This window comes from Symphalangus syndactylus, chromosome 20 (genome assembly GCF_028878055.3).
Source record: "Symphalangus syndactylus isolate Jambi chromosome 20, NHGRI_mSymSyn1-v2.1_pri, whole genome shotgun sequence".
In the NCBI taxonomy this organism is placed as follows: Eukaryota; Metazoa; Chordata; class Mammalia; order Primates; family Hylobatidae; genus Symphalangus; species Symphalangus syndactylus.
In genome coordinates, this window is record NC_072442.2 from 12195918 (window position 1) to 12209433 (window position 13516).

The 13516-nt window shown below is 36.1% G+C and overlaps 1 protein-coding gene across 6 annotated transcripts in view; it reads left to right on the plus strand.

Moving 5' to 3' along the window:
* Window positions 1–13516, plus strand: part of STXBP4 (syntaxin binding protein 4) — a 227434-nt gene that overhangs the window by 176142 nt on the left and 37776 nt on the right. Inside the window, exon 18 of one of the 6 annotated variants that reach the window (XM_063629921.1) lies at window positions 6564–6619. The exons of 3 other annotated variants lie outside the window; for them this stretch is intronic. In XM_063629921.1, coding sequence (XP_063485991.1) covers window positions 6564–6606 — 43 coding nt within the window. In that variant the 3' untranslated portion in view covers window positions 6607–6619. Of the gene's footprint in view, window positions 1–2297; window positions 2731–6563; window positions 6620–11076; window positions 11246–13516 lie in introns of those variants that run through there. 2 more of the 6 variants (XM_063629919.1, XM_063629922.1) reach the window with 2 other exon arrangements.

Sequence of the window (13516 nt, forward strand, 5' to 3'; positions counted from 1 at the left end):
CATGCCTCACCACCTCTATATCCTCATGTTAATATAGTATGTTGACATGTGACAAGAAAGACACTTTAAACAGATCTCAATTTAGGAAGAGCTCTATACTTTATCCATTTTAAAACAGCAGAATAGAAACTTGGTTGTAAGAATAAGAAGTTGTCTTCCAGAGATTAAAAAAGTCAAAGAGTAGAAATAAGAAAATCTAACAATATGCCATTACTTCTTTTACCCAGCCTCATGAAGGAATGGGGTGTTTGGCATAAGTTAGTTTTTTTGTTGGAACTTAACCCTATTCAAGCACCAAGACTTATTTTAGTTTAACTGTTCTTGATGAAAGTCTTACTTTAATATATGTTACACACTTCCTTGACTTCTTATACAGAGGCCAGTGAACAAAATCCTTATGAACATCCATCATTATATAAAATACAGTGAGTTCTACAGGGGATATTAAGCTGTATAAGACAGAGTAGAGACACAGCTGTCATCTCTTGCTTCTCTCAGTGTCCCTGTTCCTCTCCTCATGCCCATTCTCTTTTGCCCCCTCTCCACAAGCCACCTTCTTCCCCAGTTTTGTATTTGAAGAGGACAGGATGCCAGATAATGAGGCTAATTTGAACTGCTTGTAAATAGCCTTTGAATGTGGTTCTGCAGGAGTGCTTATGTAAGTCAAGTGTGATACATAAGTTCTGTTGCAGGTGGATTTGATTACAGGAAGGCCCTCTGGTATCAGGGAAAGAAGAGCATGGGCTTTGGACTTAGAGAAACTTTAATTAAAATGACAGTGTCTACATAAAATAGCTGAATAAAATAGCTAAACCTTAGGCACATTTACTTAACCTCTCTGGGCTTAATTTCTCCATTTATAAAATGGAAAGTATATTAGCACTTCATAGGGTTCCTGTCCAGAATGAATGAGCTTGTGTATTTAAAGAGCCTATCATAGCACCTGGCCCAAAATAGACACTTTCAGCAAAGGTTAGCCCTCTTCACTCCCTCTCCTTGCTTTCACATTTTGGTGGGAGTTTCTTCATGGTTCTTAGCTGCATTCAACTAGATGATGTTGTCAGATAAGTAAAGTTTGCATAAGCAGACATCTACTATATGTCTTTTTTGGAACTATTTAGTTTTGGTTTGTCATTTGTTTTTGTTTTGTTTTAATCTTCATTCTCTTACTACCCCAACAAAAATTTTGAGTCTGTATAGCCTGTGTTAGCTTTTGAGGTAAGAGTGATTCATTTACCATATAGATGATGCTTTGAAGGCAAGAAATAATAAGTAATGGACTCAGATCATTGCTCTCTCACCTCTACTTAAGAATAGTGACTGAAATCACCCTCCCAGAACACCAGAAGAGATGATGGTCTATATACATATAACCTCTTCCTGAAATTGGCATCTGTCACTGCCTTCCCAGAAATTGAATTGTTACATCTGATGGAAGCCAAATTCATACTTTTGGTGCCTACCTAAAAGTATGAATTCTAGAAGGTAGGGATCATTGGGAACCATCTTAGAGGATGCCTAGCAGATGCCGCTTCACGGTATATGTAAAATATATGTTTCATATGACTTATATAAATAATACAAAATTGTCTATGTCCATTACTTGCTTTGAATATTCAATTATGCCAGCAGTTCCCAACCTTTTTGGCACAAGGAACCCATTTTGTAGAAGATAATGTTTTCATGGACCAGGGAGTAGGGGGACAGTTTCGGGATGAAAGTGTTCTACCTCAGTCATCAGGCATTAGATTCTCATAAGGAGCACGCAACCTCGATCCCTTGCATGTGCAGTTCACAATGGGGTTTGCGCTCCTAATGCCACCACTGATCTGACAAGAGGCAGAGCTCAAGCAGTAGTACTTGCTTGCCCACAACTCACCTCCTGCTGCGCAGCTGAGCTCCTAACAGGTCATGGACCACTATGAGCCCATGGCCTGGGGGTTGGGGACCCCTGAATTATCCGTGGCCCAGGGGTTGGGGACCCCTGAATTATACTGTTGGTGATTTTTCAAATATATATAATCATTTGCTTTTAAGTTAGTTAAATTTGGCTTGTAATTCTCCATGCGTTCATTTGGATTGATAGGCCTTTATATCAGATCCTAAAATCTGAAATACTGTTCCTCATATTATAAATTCCATTCTTTATCACATAGGCAGTATTATACTTAGAACATTACAAATGCGTATCAGTAGAACCTAGAAAGTCTGTGTATTTGAATAAAACAAAAGTTTCTGTCTAGAACAGGGAAGGGAAATAGATTTTAACTCATGCCATCTCTGTCTGTTGATAATAGCTGTCTCAAGTATTATTTTGAGAAGAATTCTGAGGACATATTCAACTTCACTGATATATGCCTTGATCAACTGGAGATGTTTGCCATGGGTTTAGAGGGAGAAGTGGTGTGTAGGACACATGCCACATCTTTGCCATCTTTTTCTTCTAGAAGAAGATTGCTAGCACATGACAGGAACTCTGCCATGATGAACAGTAATGATGCAACTATTAGGTTGGAATAACAAAATAAACAATGAGGACACCCCTACCCCAAATTTCTTATGAGGTGTTCAGTATGTGAGAGCTTTGTTTTTATGACTCTACAGCATAACTAAGTTCTAGTACGCATGGTTTCTCTCATTTCTCTCCAGTCAAAATTCATTAATGCCCTAAAATGATTGTCTATACTTGGGTTAAGACAGCCAGTTAGTTTGTTTGCAAGTAGGGAAGAATGGCTCATAATCTATAAGTGAATAAATTTTATTGTTTGCCTATTGTATTAGTTAAAAGCTTCAGTTACATTGTGTCATCTCATTTATAAACAAAGGAAAACACAAAAGACAAGAATTTTAGATTATCGTTTCTTAGGCCCTAAATTTATTTGCTAAGTAGAGCCTAGCTTAGGTAAATCTAATGCAATTAGAAATTAGGGAGATTGGAAAGGGGAAGATGGAGAGGAAGGAATGGTTTCTGAATTAGAAATTTAAAAGGTACTACTTTTAGCTTTTTCTAAATCCTTTACAATTATTTTAGCTTTTCTTTTTTCTTTTTTTTTGAGACGAAGTCTCGCTCTGTCACCCAGGCTGGAGTGCAGTGACACAGTCTCGGCTCAGTGCAACCTCCGCCTCCCAGGTTCAAGTGATTCTGCCACCTCAGCTTCCGGAGTAGCTGGGATTACAGGCACCAGCCATCACACCTGGCTAATTTTTGTATTTTTAGTAGAGATGGGGCCACGTTGGCCAGGCTGGTCTTGAAATCCTGACCTCAGGTGATCCGCCCGCCTCAGCCTCCCAAATTGCTGAGATTATAGGCGTGAGCAAACACCTAGCTTATTTTAGCTTTTAGTGGACACTGTCTAACACCCTCCTTCTAAAGATCTCATTAATTTGGGGGCTTTTATTCATTTTCTGTGATTGAGGAAATGTGTACTGACAAATTAGTAATATCTAAGGCTCACTGGATGGGGTGTCAGGGCATTTCTATGCAACTTCAGACTCGATAAGGAGAATATGTGTAGGCTCCTCACTCTCTTTTACATGTGTAAGAATTCTGGGCATTTTATTCTTAATGAGGCTACAATGAAGAAACCAACAGAGGACTTAAAAGATGAAATATTGACCTTTTTAAATATTTTGCCCCCAAATACTTCTTAGCTATGAATGAGTCGTAAGGTATTGAAATTACTAGATTGCACTTTAAAGCTGTAACCATCCTTGTGACAACTGGTTTGGAATATTCATTACTTAGCACAGGGCCTGATATTTGTAGGGATAATAAATATTTATTGAACGAATATTGTTGTTGGCAGTCTGCGGAAGCAATTAATGGGAAAAAAATAAGGGCTTTAGTATCAGACAGAGCTAGCTTCTAATGTTTATGCCACCACTTTTGAGTGTGACCTTGGTAGTGGTAAGTTATTTCAATACTCTCTACCCTCTATTCTTGTACAAAAACAAGGATAATAATTTCTATCTATCTCCCCAGATTGTTTCGAGAATTGAATGAAATTTGGGGTAAAAAGCACCTAGCAAAATACCTTGCACATAATGAGTGCTTAACAGCTGTTAGTTCCCCCTCCCCTTCCTTATTTTATACTATTGCTATTTGCCAATGGAGGAGTTTAAAATGACAGTATTTCACAACTGCAGATGGAAACCAGTAGCCAAAACCTACACCTGTGCCACTCTCTGGCCAGTCAAAAGCCCTGTGATCGGATCAGAGACGTTGCATTGATCATGAGCCTAAGACAGCTTGCTCAGGATTTTCTGTAAATACCTACAAAGATATGTAGGAATATGAAGTACTGTGTGAGAAATTGTCATGAAATGAAAGACCAGGCAGCTGGCTTGGGTTATTCAGAATGGCAAAGCCCACTAAAATAAAAAGAACATCCAGACCTAAATATTTAGCATCAAATCCCCTTTTCCCCCTCGTTTAACCAATGACAGGTATAACACAGGCATGAAGCATGTTTTTTCACATTTCATTGAGATATTAAAATAAATTATTTGGGGTTTCATAAAGTACTTTGAAAACGCGTAACCTTTCTGAGGGTTAATACTTTTATTTGAAAGGTGTATAATTTTCTTTGCTGCCAGGACCCTTTATTTAGATTTACTGACAAATACTTTTTGTCAAACTCTTACCCTTCCAAATTTCGTTGCTATATTAGTCTGCTAGGGCTACCATAACAAACCACCATAGACATGGCTTAAACAACAGAAATTTATTTTCTCACAGAAGTCCCAAGATCAGGGTGCCATCAGGGTTGGTTTCTGGTGAGACTCTCTTCCTGACTTCTAGATGCCTACCTCTGGCTGTGTCCTCACCTGGCCTCTTCTCTTTGTGCACAGAGAGAGAGATATCTCTGGTATCTCTTCTTACAAAGACACCAGTTCCATCAGACCAGTGTCCTGCCAACCCTACAACCTCATCTAACCCTAATTATCTCCATAGAGATCCAGTCTCCAAATACAGCCACGCTGGGGATTGGAGATTCAACATATGAATTTAGGAGGGACATAGTTCAGTCCATATAGTTGCTTCTCCCAAAAATTACTTTTCATAAGGTCCCTAGCAACTTTTTTTCTTCATTCTGTAGATTATATTTATTATAGTGTCATACATATATATATATATTATTTTTCATGCTAAACGTTTAGCAAGTTTTAGGCAAATTGCAAGAGTTGATTCCAATCGGTGCATTTTCCTTTAGGCCCTAGTCTTAGGGAGAAGAAGCAGCTTAAGGGAAGAAAAGAAGGGTAGGCAGAATAATGGCCCTCAAAAATGTTCACATCTTATTCCTCAGCACCTGTAAGTGTGAATATACTAGGTCACATGGTAAAGGAGCATTAAAGTTGCAGGTAGAATTAAGGTCGCTAATCAACTAACCTTAAAATAGGGAGCTAATTCTGGATTATCTAAATGGGTCCAATCACATGACTCCTTAACAGTGGAAGAGGGAGGCAGAAAAAGAGAGTCAGAAAGAGATATGACAGTGGAAGCAGAATTCAGGGTATGTTATGTTGCTGGCTTTGAAGTTGGGAGCCATAAGCCAAGGAATGTGAGTGGCCTGGAAAAGCAAAGAAACAAATTCTCCCCTAGAGCCTCCAGAACAATAAGACCTGTGTGGGACTTCTGAATTACACAACTATAAGATAGTAAATTTGTGTTGTTTTAGGCCATTAAATTTGTGGACATTTGTTACTGCAGTAGAAAATGATTACAGGGAGTTAGAAGTAGAGCGGGGAGGGTAGTGGTCCCACTACTGTGTGATCTTGGATGGGGCTTTGATACTCTGAGCCTCAGTTTCATCAATTGTAAAAACTGTAGAGAAAAATAAAGTATGTGAGATTTATATGAAAAGCAAATTGGGAAATTGTTATCAAAGAACATTGTAAAGTACAAAATGCTTACCTGATGTAAAGTCTTACCCAGCTGCCACATACCTGAACATCTGTATCAAATGAATGATCTCAATAATAAGAGGGCCAGAGGTCTGCTTTGATCATGCCTGCACTTTGTTACTTAGCATTGGTATTAAGCAGGTGCCTCTATGAAAATCTCCATCCCTCTGTTGGGTATCTGGTGCCTAGAAACATGGCTTTGGCTGCATTCTCATAATTTCAAAGACTACAAATTCCAGTGTGGTAAAATCACTTCTACGGTTTAGGGACCGAAGGGAAGGATGAGCTGTTAGCCAGTCCACTTACCATCATATGTATTTGTCTTTAGTAAAGTTTTGTACTCTAATAGTTAAAACAAGATTTGCTTAGCTAAAAATAGTATTTGTTTGATGTAAATAATTTTAACAAAACCTGGGATTTGAGTAGGTTGACATATAACTCCAGGTATATAGAAAATAAACTAGTCAAAATGGTTTGAATTATCACAGTGATTCAACTGTTACATACAACCAAATGTATGAGTAGACCTTTGGAAGTTGCTTGGATATGAGAATATTGGTGAGAAGGACTAGTAATGCTGGTTATTTGGTGACTTTGGAGCTATTTAAATCTTATTTTAATAATGATCAATTTATTTATGCATATTTTTAATAATTTAGGACAGTACACTGGATTACCAAGTCTGAAGATTGTTTTATCTGATCCTCCATTATAAGTAAGCTTGTCCACCACTTTTGAGTATTTTTACCTAGTGACATAATCATAGTAATACATCAGTGGGATGTTTCCATGCATCAAACATTTATGGACCCCCCTTTCTGTGAACCTGACACTGGGGCTATAAGGATGAGTAGGACACTTCCCTACCCTCCAGAAACTAACAGCCTATTAGACAAAAATAGATATATGAAGAATTTGTTGTTACATGATGTAAAAAATATGACTGCTGGCACAAAGCCTCTGACTCAGGCTTCATACAAGTACTTTTTATTCATGGTCATCCAGATAACAATTCTTATGCATTTCGTGATATATTAGTTTGTTTTCACACTGCTATAAAGATATCAACCCAAGACTGGGTAATTTATAAACAAAGGAGCTTTAACTGACTCATAGTTCCACATGGCTGGGAAGGCCCCCCGAAACTTAGAATCATGGCAGAAGGGGAAGCAGGCACCTTCTTCACAAGGCAGCAGGAGTGAGAAGTGCAACCAGAGGAAATGCCAGACGCTTATTAAACCATCCGATCTTGTAAGAACTCAGTATCACGAGAACAGCGTGAAAGAAACTGTCCCCATCATCCAATCACCTCCCTCCCTTGATACATGGGGATTACAGGTCCTTCCTTTGACACATGGAGATTACAATTCAAGGTGAGTTTGGGTGGGTACACAGAGCCAAACCATATCATATGGCAAATACTTTAAAATATATATATAATAGCTTTAGACATATCATTTATAATCAATGAACTAGTCAATACATCTTTAATTAATTTTACTTTGTAAAGCTGAAGAACCCCTTTCAGATGGTCACTTAATCCATTCCAGAGCCTCCCTATGTATTGTTACTGACACCAACCCAGATAATAGAGCCTCAGCGAGGAGTCTAATATAATGGTTAAATTCTCAGAAGTCAGATTTGGATCTAGATCCCGGCTCTAACATGCACTAGTTTCATGGCCTGGAATAAGTTATTTCACCTTTCTTAGTCTCAGGTTCCTCATATAGAAAATAAGAATATAATTCTTTCTTGCCTTTAATATATACTAAGGTCCTAAAAGACAGTTAATTCCATTTAGTCACAAGTCTAAGGTGGCACTATTAGAAACAATCAGTATTTAAAAGTTCATGAGAAAACTATAGAGGTTGATGGCATGTTTTTATCCCATAATTTTCACCATAATTGAAGGCTTTTCTTTGTAACACTCACTGTCAAGTGGCTTTAGCATTTATACATGATGGAGTCAGTAATACTGACAAAATACCTCAAGACATTAGAGATGGTCTTATAAGGAGCCTCTCAAAGTCCCGTCCAACTTTGTGATTTTTACAAATCATTCTGTAGTATAATATATATGCTTATATATTTAAATATATATAAAATTTGTAGTGTAGTCATTTTAACTTTGATAGATAAACATAACATTAGAATCATATAAATTAGTTGAAATAATATGTTTTAAATTTAGTTTTTTTTTTAAGGTTTTAAATTTATTAATTAAGAAAAATGTTTAGTCAGATGTTTATTAAACTTCTTTTGTTGACTAAATTAAGTGAACACCTGTATGGCTTGTAATATAATTCTATTTTAATAAGAACACTAAAAATTAAAGTAGCTTCTACATTTTATGCACTTCTACTCGCAGTGGGAATTTAATATGGAAACGTTGACAGTGGTCTTATGAACTTGTTTCCAATTAAATTTAGTATTTGTTAATCTATATTCTGACAGTCTTGCTTATTGATATTTAAAGTAGCATGAAAATATATAGTTATTACTTATTTTCTGTATTTTAGAAAGATAGGCTTTTAGTTTATAGAAGTTGTACATAAATTTATTGAGAAAGTAATAGTCATGGCTTCCTCTTGAAATATTCTCGTCTTGCTTGACAGTGATCTAAAGTGACGCTAACTGCAATAACAAATCATCTGCTTTCAGTGACTTAATGCTCACAAATCCATGCAGGGATTCCTGGTTGATGGGTGTAGCTTTTCTTCAGGTAGTGATGTTGAGACCCAGGCTCCTCTCATCTCATGTCTCTGCCCTCCCTAATGGCCTCGGAGTCCTCTACATTCGGTTAGTTGATAATGAGTGAGAGTAGAGAAGGCACTCCAGCTTCTTAAAAACCCCTGACCCACAAAAGATAAACATCAATTCTGTGACCTTCTATTGACAGGAACTAATCACACGCTCACATAAAGATGTGAGGAGAGCTGGGAAATGTAGTCTCTGCCTAGGCAGCTGCCACCTGGCAGCAACTCTATGGTATGGAATGGAGAACATAAATTTTTGGTGGACACTGCCAACAGGTATATGAGAAAGTACAAATATACCAACTATACAATCCTATATAATTGTTTATTAGTATCTAATAATTCAGTGTATAGGTATCAGTGTCAGTAGGACATTTTCTTTGTTTTTTTCTGTTTTGTTTGTCCCATTATGATCAAAACCAGCATCAATTTTTAAGAGTTACCCAGGGCTGTACTCTGTCACTATAGAGTTGTTTCCCTCTTTGAAAAATTAATTATATTGGCTTTGTACCTGGCATGTTTTAGCTCTGTACAGCAATCCAGGCTGTAGATATTATTTGAAGAAATGTAATTAATATTTTCCATACTTTTTCCTCAGGAATTTTCTTTTCAGTGTTTATCTTTTATAAGTCTAGTGACAACAATTTTTTCCAATGTTATACATAAGTAATATATTACAATAGCTTTAGATTCTTATAATATGATTTGATATCTCAGACCTAAATATTTTTAATTAATTGGAATTTAAGATTTTACAAGATAAATGATTTTTAATAAAAGTTACCATAAATATATAATAAAAATAAAATTTGTCCTCTAGACTGTAAAGATTTGGATGAGATCCTGCTAATATTTGATCAGTGCCTCACTGGATTTCCAAATGCCTAATTACAAAATGCTCAAAGTGTTCTGTGATATTTACAAAGTTCACTAATGAGAAATATTTATTTTGATTTTTGCGGCATATTTCCAAAATTATGTAAGAGTATACTCCTTATATACCAGTGGGAACAAAATGCCTGCAATTTTCTCTTAAACATATTTTAGAATAGATACTTCCTATTACTAATCTGTAATTATTCTCATAACCAGTGTTTATATAAGATTATATGCTGTTTTATCATGGTTTGGTTACTTTTTAATAATCTTATTGACAAGGTTCACCTTGTGTTCCTACCTTCTCATTTGTTTTCAGTTGGGATTGGTTTTTAAGTATAAATCTTTTAATGTCATTACTACTTGCAGTTTATTCCCAGTTGTAAAATTTTCCAGTGATTCAAAGTTACTGGTGCCTGAAACAAATTATATTAACATATAGTTACTTATTTGTCTTTGTTTTCTGGTTTATATAAATACTATATACATACAATTTTCGCCCCCCCTCCCAAAAAAAAAATGACACTGGAAGTTAATTAGTTTTGGCTCTTTATTCCACAGCTTTATTTTAAACATGATAAAATAGTATATGCAAATTCACAATGATGTATAAATAGTGCCATCTATGATGGAAGATTAACAAAAGAATGTCTTTCATCATCACAGACGGTTATAAGAATGAATTTCTACAGAACAAGTGCCCTTTTGTCATTAAATCCTTTTTGTTTAACAGATTGTCCTAATTTTTATTTTGAAAGAAAACATTTTGCTCCTTTAGCTAGGAGGTAAGAAACATAAGGAGGGTAATTACAATGGGATTTAAATAATTCACTTACATTTCTATGCCAATAAAATAAAGCATGTTCTCCTAGGTTTTTTAATAAGCTCTAAAATGTGTCTTTCAGTTTACTAATATTATTTTTTAAAACACACAATAGGTTATCTTCCCAAATCGAATATTATTGTTTTCCAACAACAGATTTGGCAACCATTCAGAGGCAAATAGTATTATGCTGTTGAGATTTTCAAATATATCTGAAGTGCTGTTGACTGCTCTCCAAATCAGGTCAGATCCACTGTCTCTTTAGGAGAATTTGCCAAAGGTACTGTTTGCTCAAATGGAAAATTTTCGTGTTCCATAGTAAGCTTCATTTATTTTCCAAACCTCTAAATTTTTATACTAAGTAGCAACATCTCCCTTTATGAACCATGGGGTCTTTATTAATTAAACAGAGTCAACAGGGCTGATTTATTCTCTCTCTTATCAGCTGAATTACCAAGCACACAAATCACAGAGGAAATGTTTTTAATACTAGAATGTTCTCCAAGCCAGTAAATCTGGGATTATCTCATCATACCGATTATGTCAAAGCTCTTTAGCCACAGTGCTCACTAGGACATAAAATTGAATGGTATACACACAAATAGCCCCCTTCCAGCATCATAGGAAGAATTCCAAATTTTTCTTACAATAATCAGAAATCTCTAATTATCAATAAAACTAGTTATGATTATTTATCAAATGTCTCCTCTCTGCCAGGCACTTCACATGCATTACCTGAGTTTCAGAAGCACGGTGTCCCATTGGTTCTGGACGTTTTTAACAAAGACCCAGGTCTGAAATGTGTGCTTGAAGCACAGAACACATCTCTCTGTTGCTTTAGTTTTATTTCTTCTAGTGAGTAGCTGTTGTAATTGCATATTTGATGCTTAGGTGTATGCATGTGTGTTTTTAGGCATATACAAAAAATCATATTGTGAATATAAGATTAATCAAGTTATAAGGTTAATCAAATTTTATATTACTTCTGTATTTGGAGTAAGATCAGATATGATTTGTTGATTAAAAAGTGCTTAATGAAGGTTACTGGCAAGGATGACCATCTGGTAGAACTTTCTGATATTCACCATTCAGAGTCTGTAACTACGTTTTTTTCTTAGACATTTTCCTTTTGATTCTTTTAAATTAGCAATTTAATGGAATGTTCATATATGGACAGTTGTAATATGTCAAGCATGAGAATATTATTTATAAAAAGTCACATAGCAAAGCATACTACCTGAACTTACCCTCAGGTAATTGCTCCTGTTTTTCTTCCTTCCCATCTCCTCCAATTATGGAACTTCAACAGAGAGGGAGGAATTTAAATGATTTAAATTATGGTCTCTTCTTTGGACTAATATGTGCTGATAAACATTAAAGTATTAAAATATATACCAATATTTTAAAATAAGCAAAGCTGTCTCATCAAGCTTTTCCCTTTTAGTTTTAGACATGTACTTTGTACAGGGTGATGTGTCCTCATTTCACCTTGCAGTGGCATTCCAGCCCTCTCATGGAACACTCATTAGTGTTTCTTTAAAACCACTTTCAAGTTAGGCAGCTTTCCAGCTTTATAAAGGCCTTGAAATGAAGTTAACCTGTGCCGAATCAAATACTTTAGTAAATTTAGCCTCCATAATAAGAAATTCCATTAAACCATTTTAAAGAGATATTAGTAATGTGGATTATTGTCAAGAGAACAATGATTCTTTGTACACTAAACCACACTCTGAGCTTTTGAAGCTATGAAGATGCCTGGGCCTTGTCACTTTCACCTTGATTCTTAAAGAACTTGAACCCTTTTTATGCCATAATAAAACCGCTAGTAATCTTCTTCCATGAAAAGGTACATTTTTAATATTTAAACAGAGGAGCTGAACAATTTGTGTAGGGGGGACATGAACAAAATGTATAGTATAGGATTGAAAACAAACCAAACCAATAATAACAGTGGAACTTACCATTTGTACTACCTAACATTTTCAGTATTGTAATCAGCAGCCAATAAAGTGAATGCATTTTTGTGATAGTTCCCAAATTGTGTTCTATGGAACACGGCCCTGTGTTTGTTAACAGAGATATGTTACTTTGAGTAATATTACATAGTCTTGGAGACTCATAGAGCACATTAGCATATTAAAATCTCTGGGAAATCCTATAGTAAAGAAACCTATTCAATTATGTCTTATGTCAAACTTATTTGACTGTAGAATTATATTCTTCACATAACATTGATTAATTGATTGATGATTGATTGAGACAGGGTCTTGTTCTGTCACCCAGGCTGGAATGTAGTGGATCATACCTCACTGCAGCCTCAAACTTCTGAGTTCAAGCAGTCTTCCCATATTAGCTTCCCAAGTCATTAACTGGGATTACAGGCATGAGCCACTGTGCCAGGCTATTCTTCACATAGCATTTATTTAAAACTCTAGGGAACATACTTTGGAAAATGTTACTTTATAATGTAGGAGGCACTTTCAGATCCACAATCTTAAGTAATCTTTATAAGTACTGGCCTTCAGATGCACTTGATCTAAGACATGATGCTGCTTCTGAGGTTGAGTTTGGGGAGGATGAAGGCTAGGGAAACTGATCTAGTATGGATAAAGGCAGTGGGGTAAACCAGGGCTAGAAAGAGCGTCCAAGGAGAAGAAACAAATCCTTGTCCTAATTCATGCACTCCGGAGTTGGGAAGATGGTGGTGGATTTAGGAGATTCATCCAGCCAAAGGCCGGGAGTAGGACACGAAGTGTAAGAAATACCATCCACCAGGTTAAGAGCATGATTTTGTGATGTGTCACCACTTCCTAGACATACCCAATATCTTTTGTTCTTCCTTTCTCATCTCTGCTTGTGTTATTTCCCTGAAACACTTTTCAGGATGCTGGTCATTTGTTCTGAGATCATGTTAGGCCCCACAAATTCAGAGATAAGAAACAGTTCCTGCCATTAAGGAGCTTTATATGAAATAGGAAGGCCTAAATATAAACAAGCATTTATAATTTGATTTAATAAGAGATAAGACCATGGGCACAGATTGGAGTATTCTTAAGGGATATTTGGTTTTTTAGAATTAATAAGAGTTAACTTCTAATGGGAAAGGATTATGGGAAAGAAGAAGATATTGTTGGTGGGGTGCAGTGGCACACGCCTG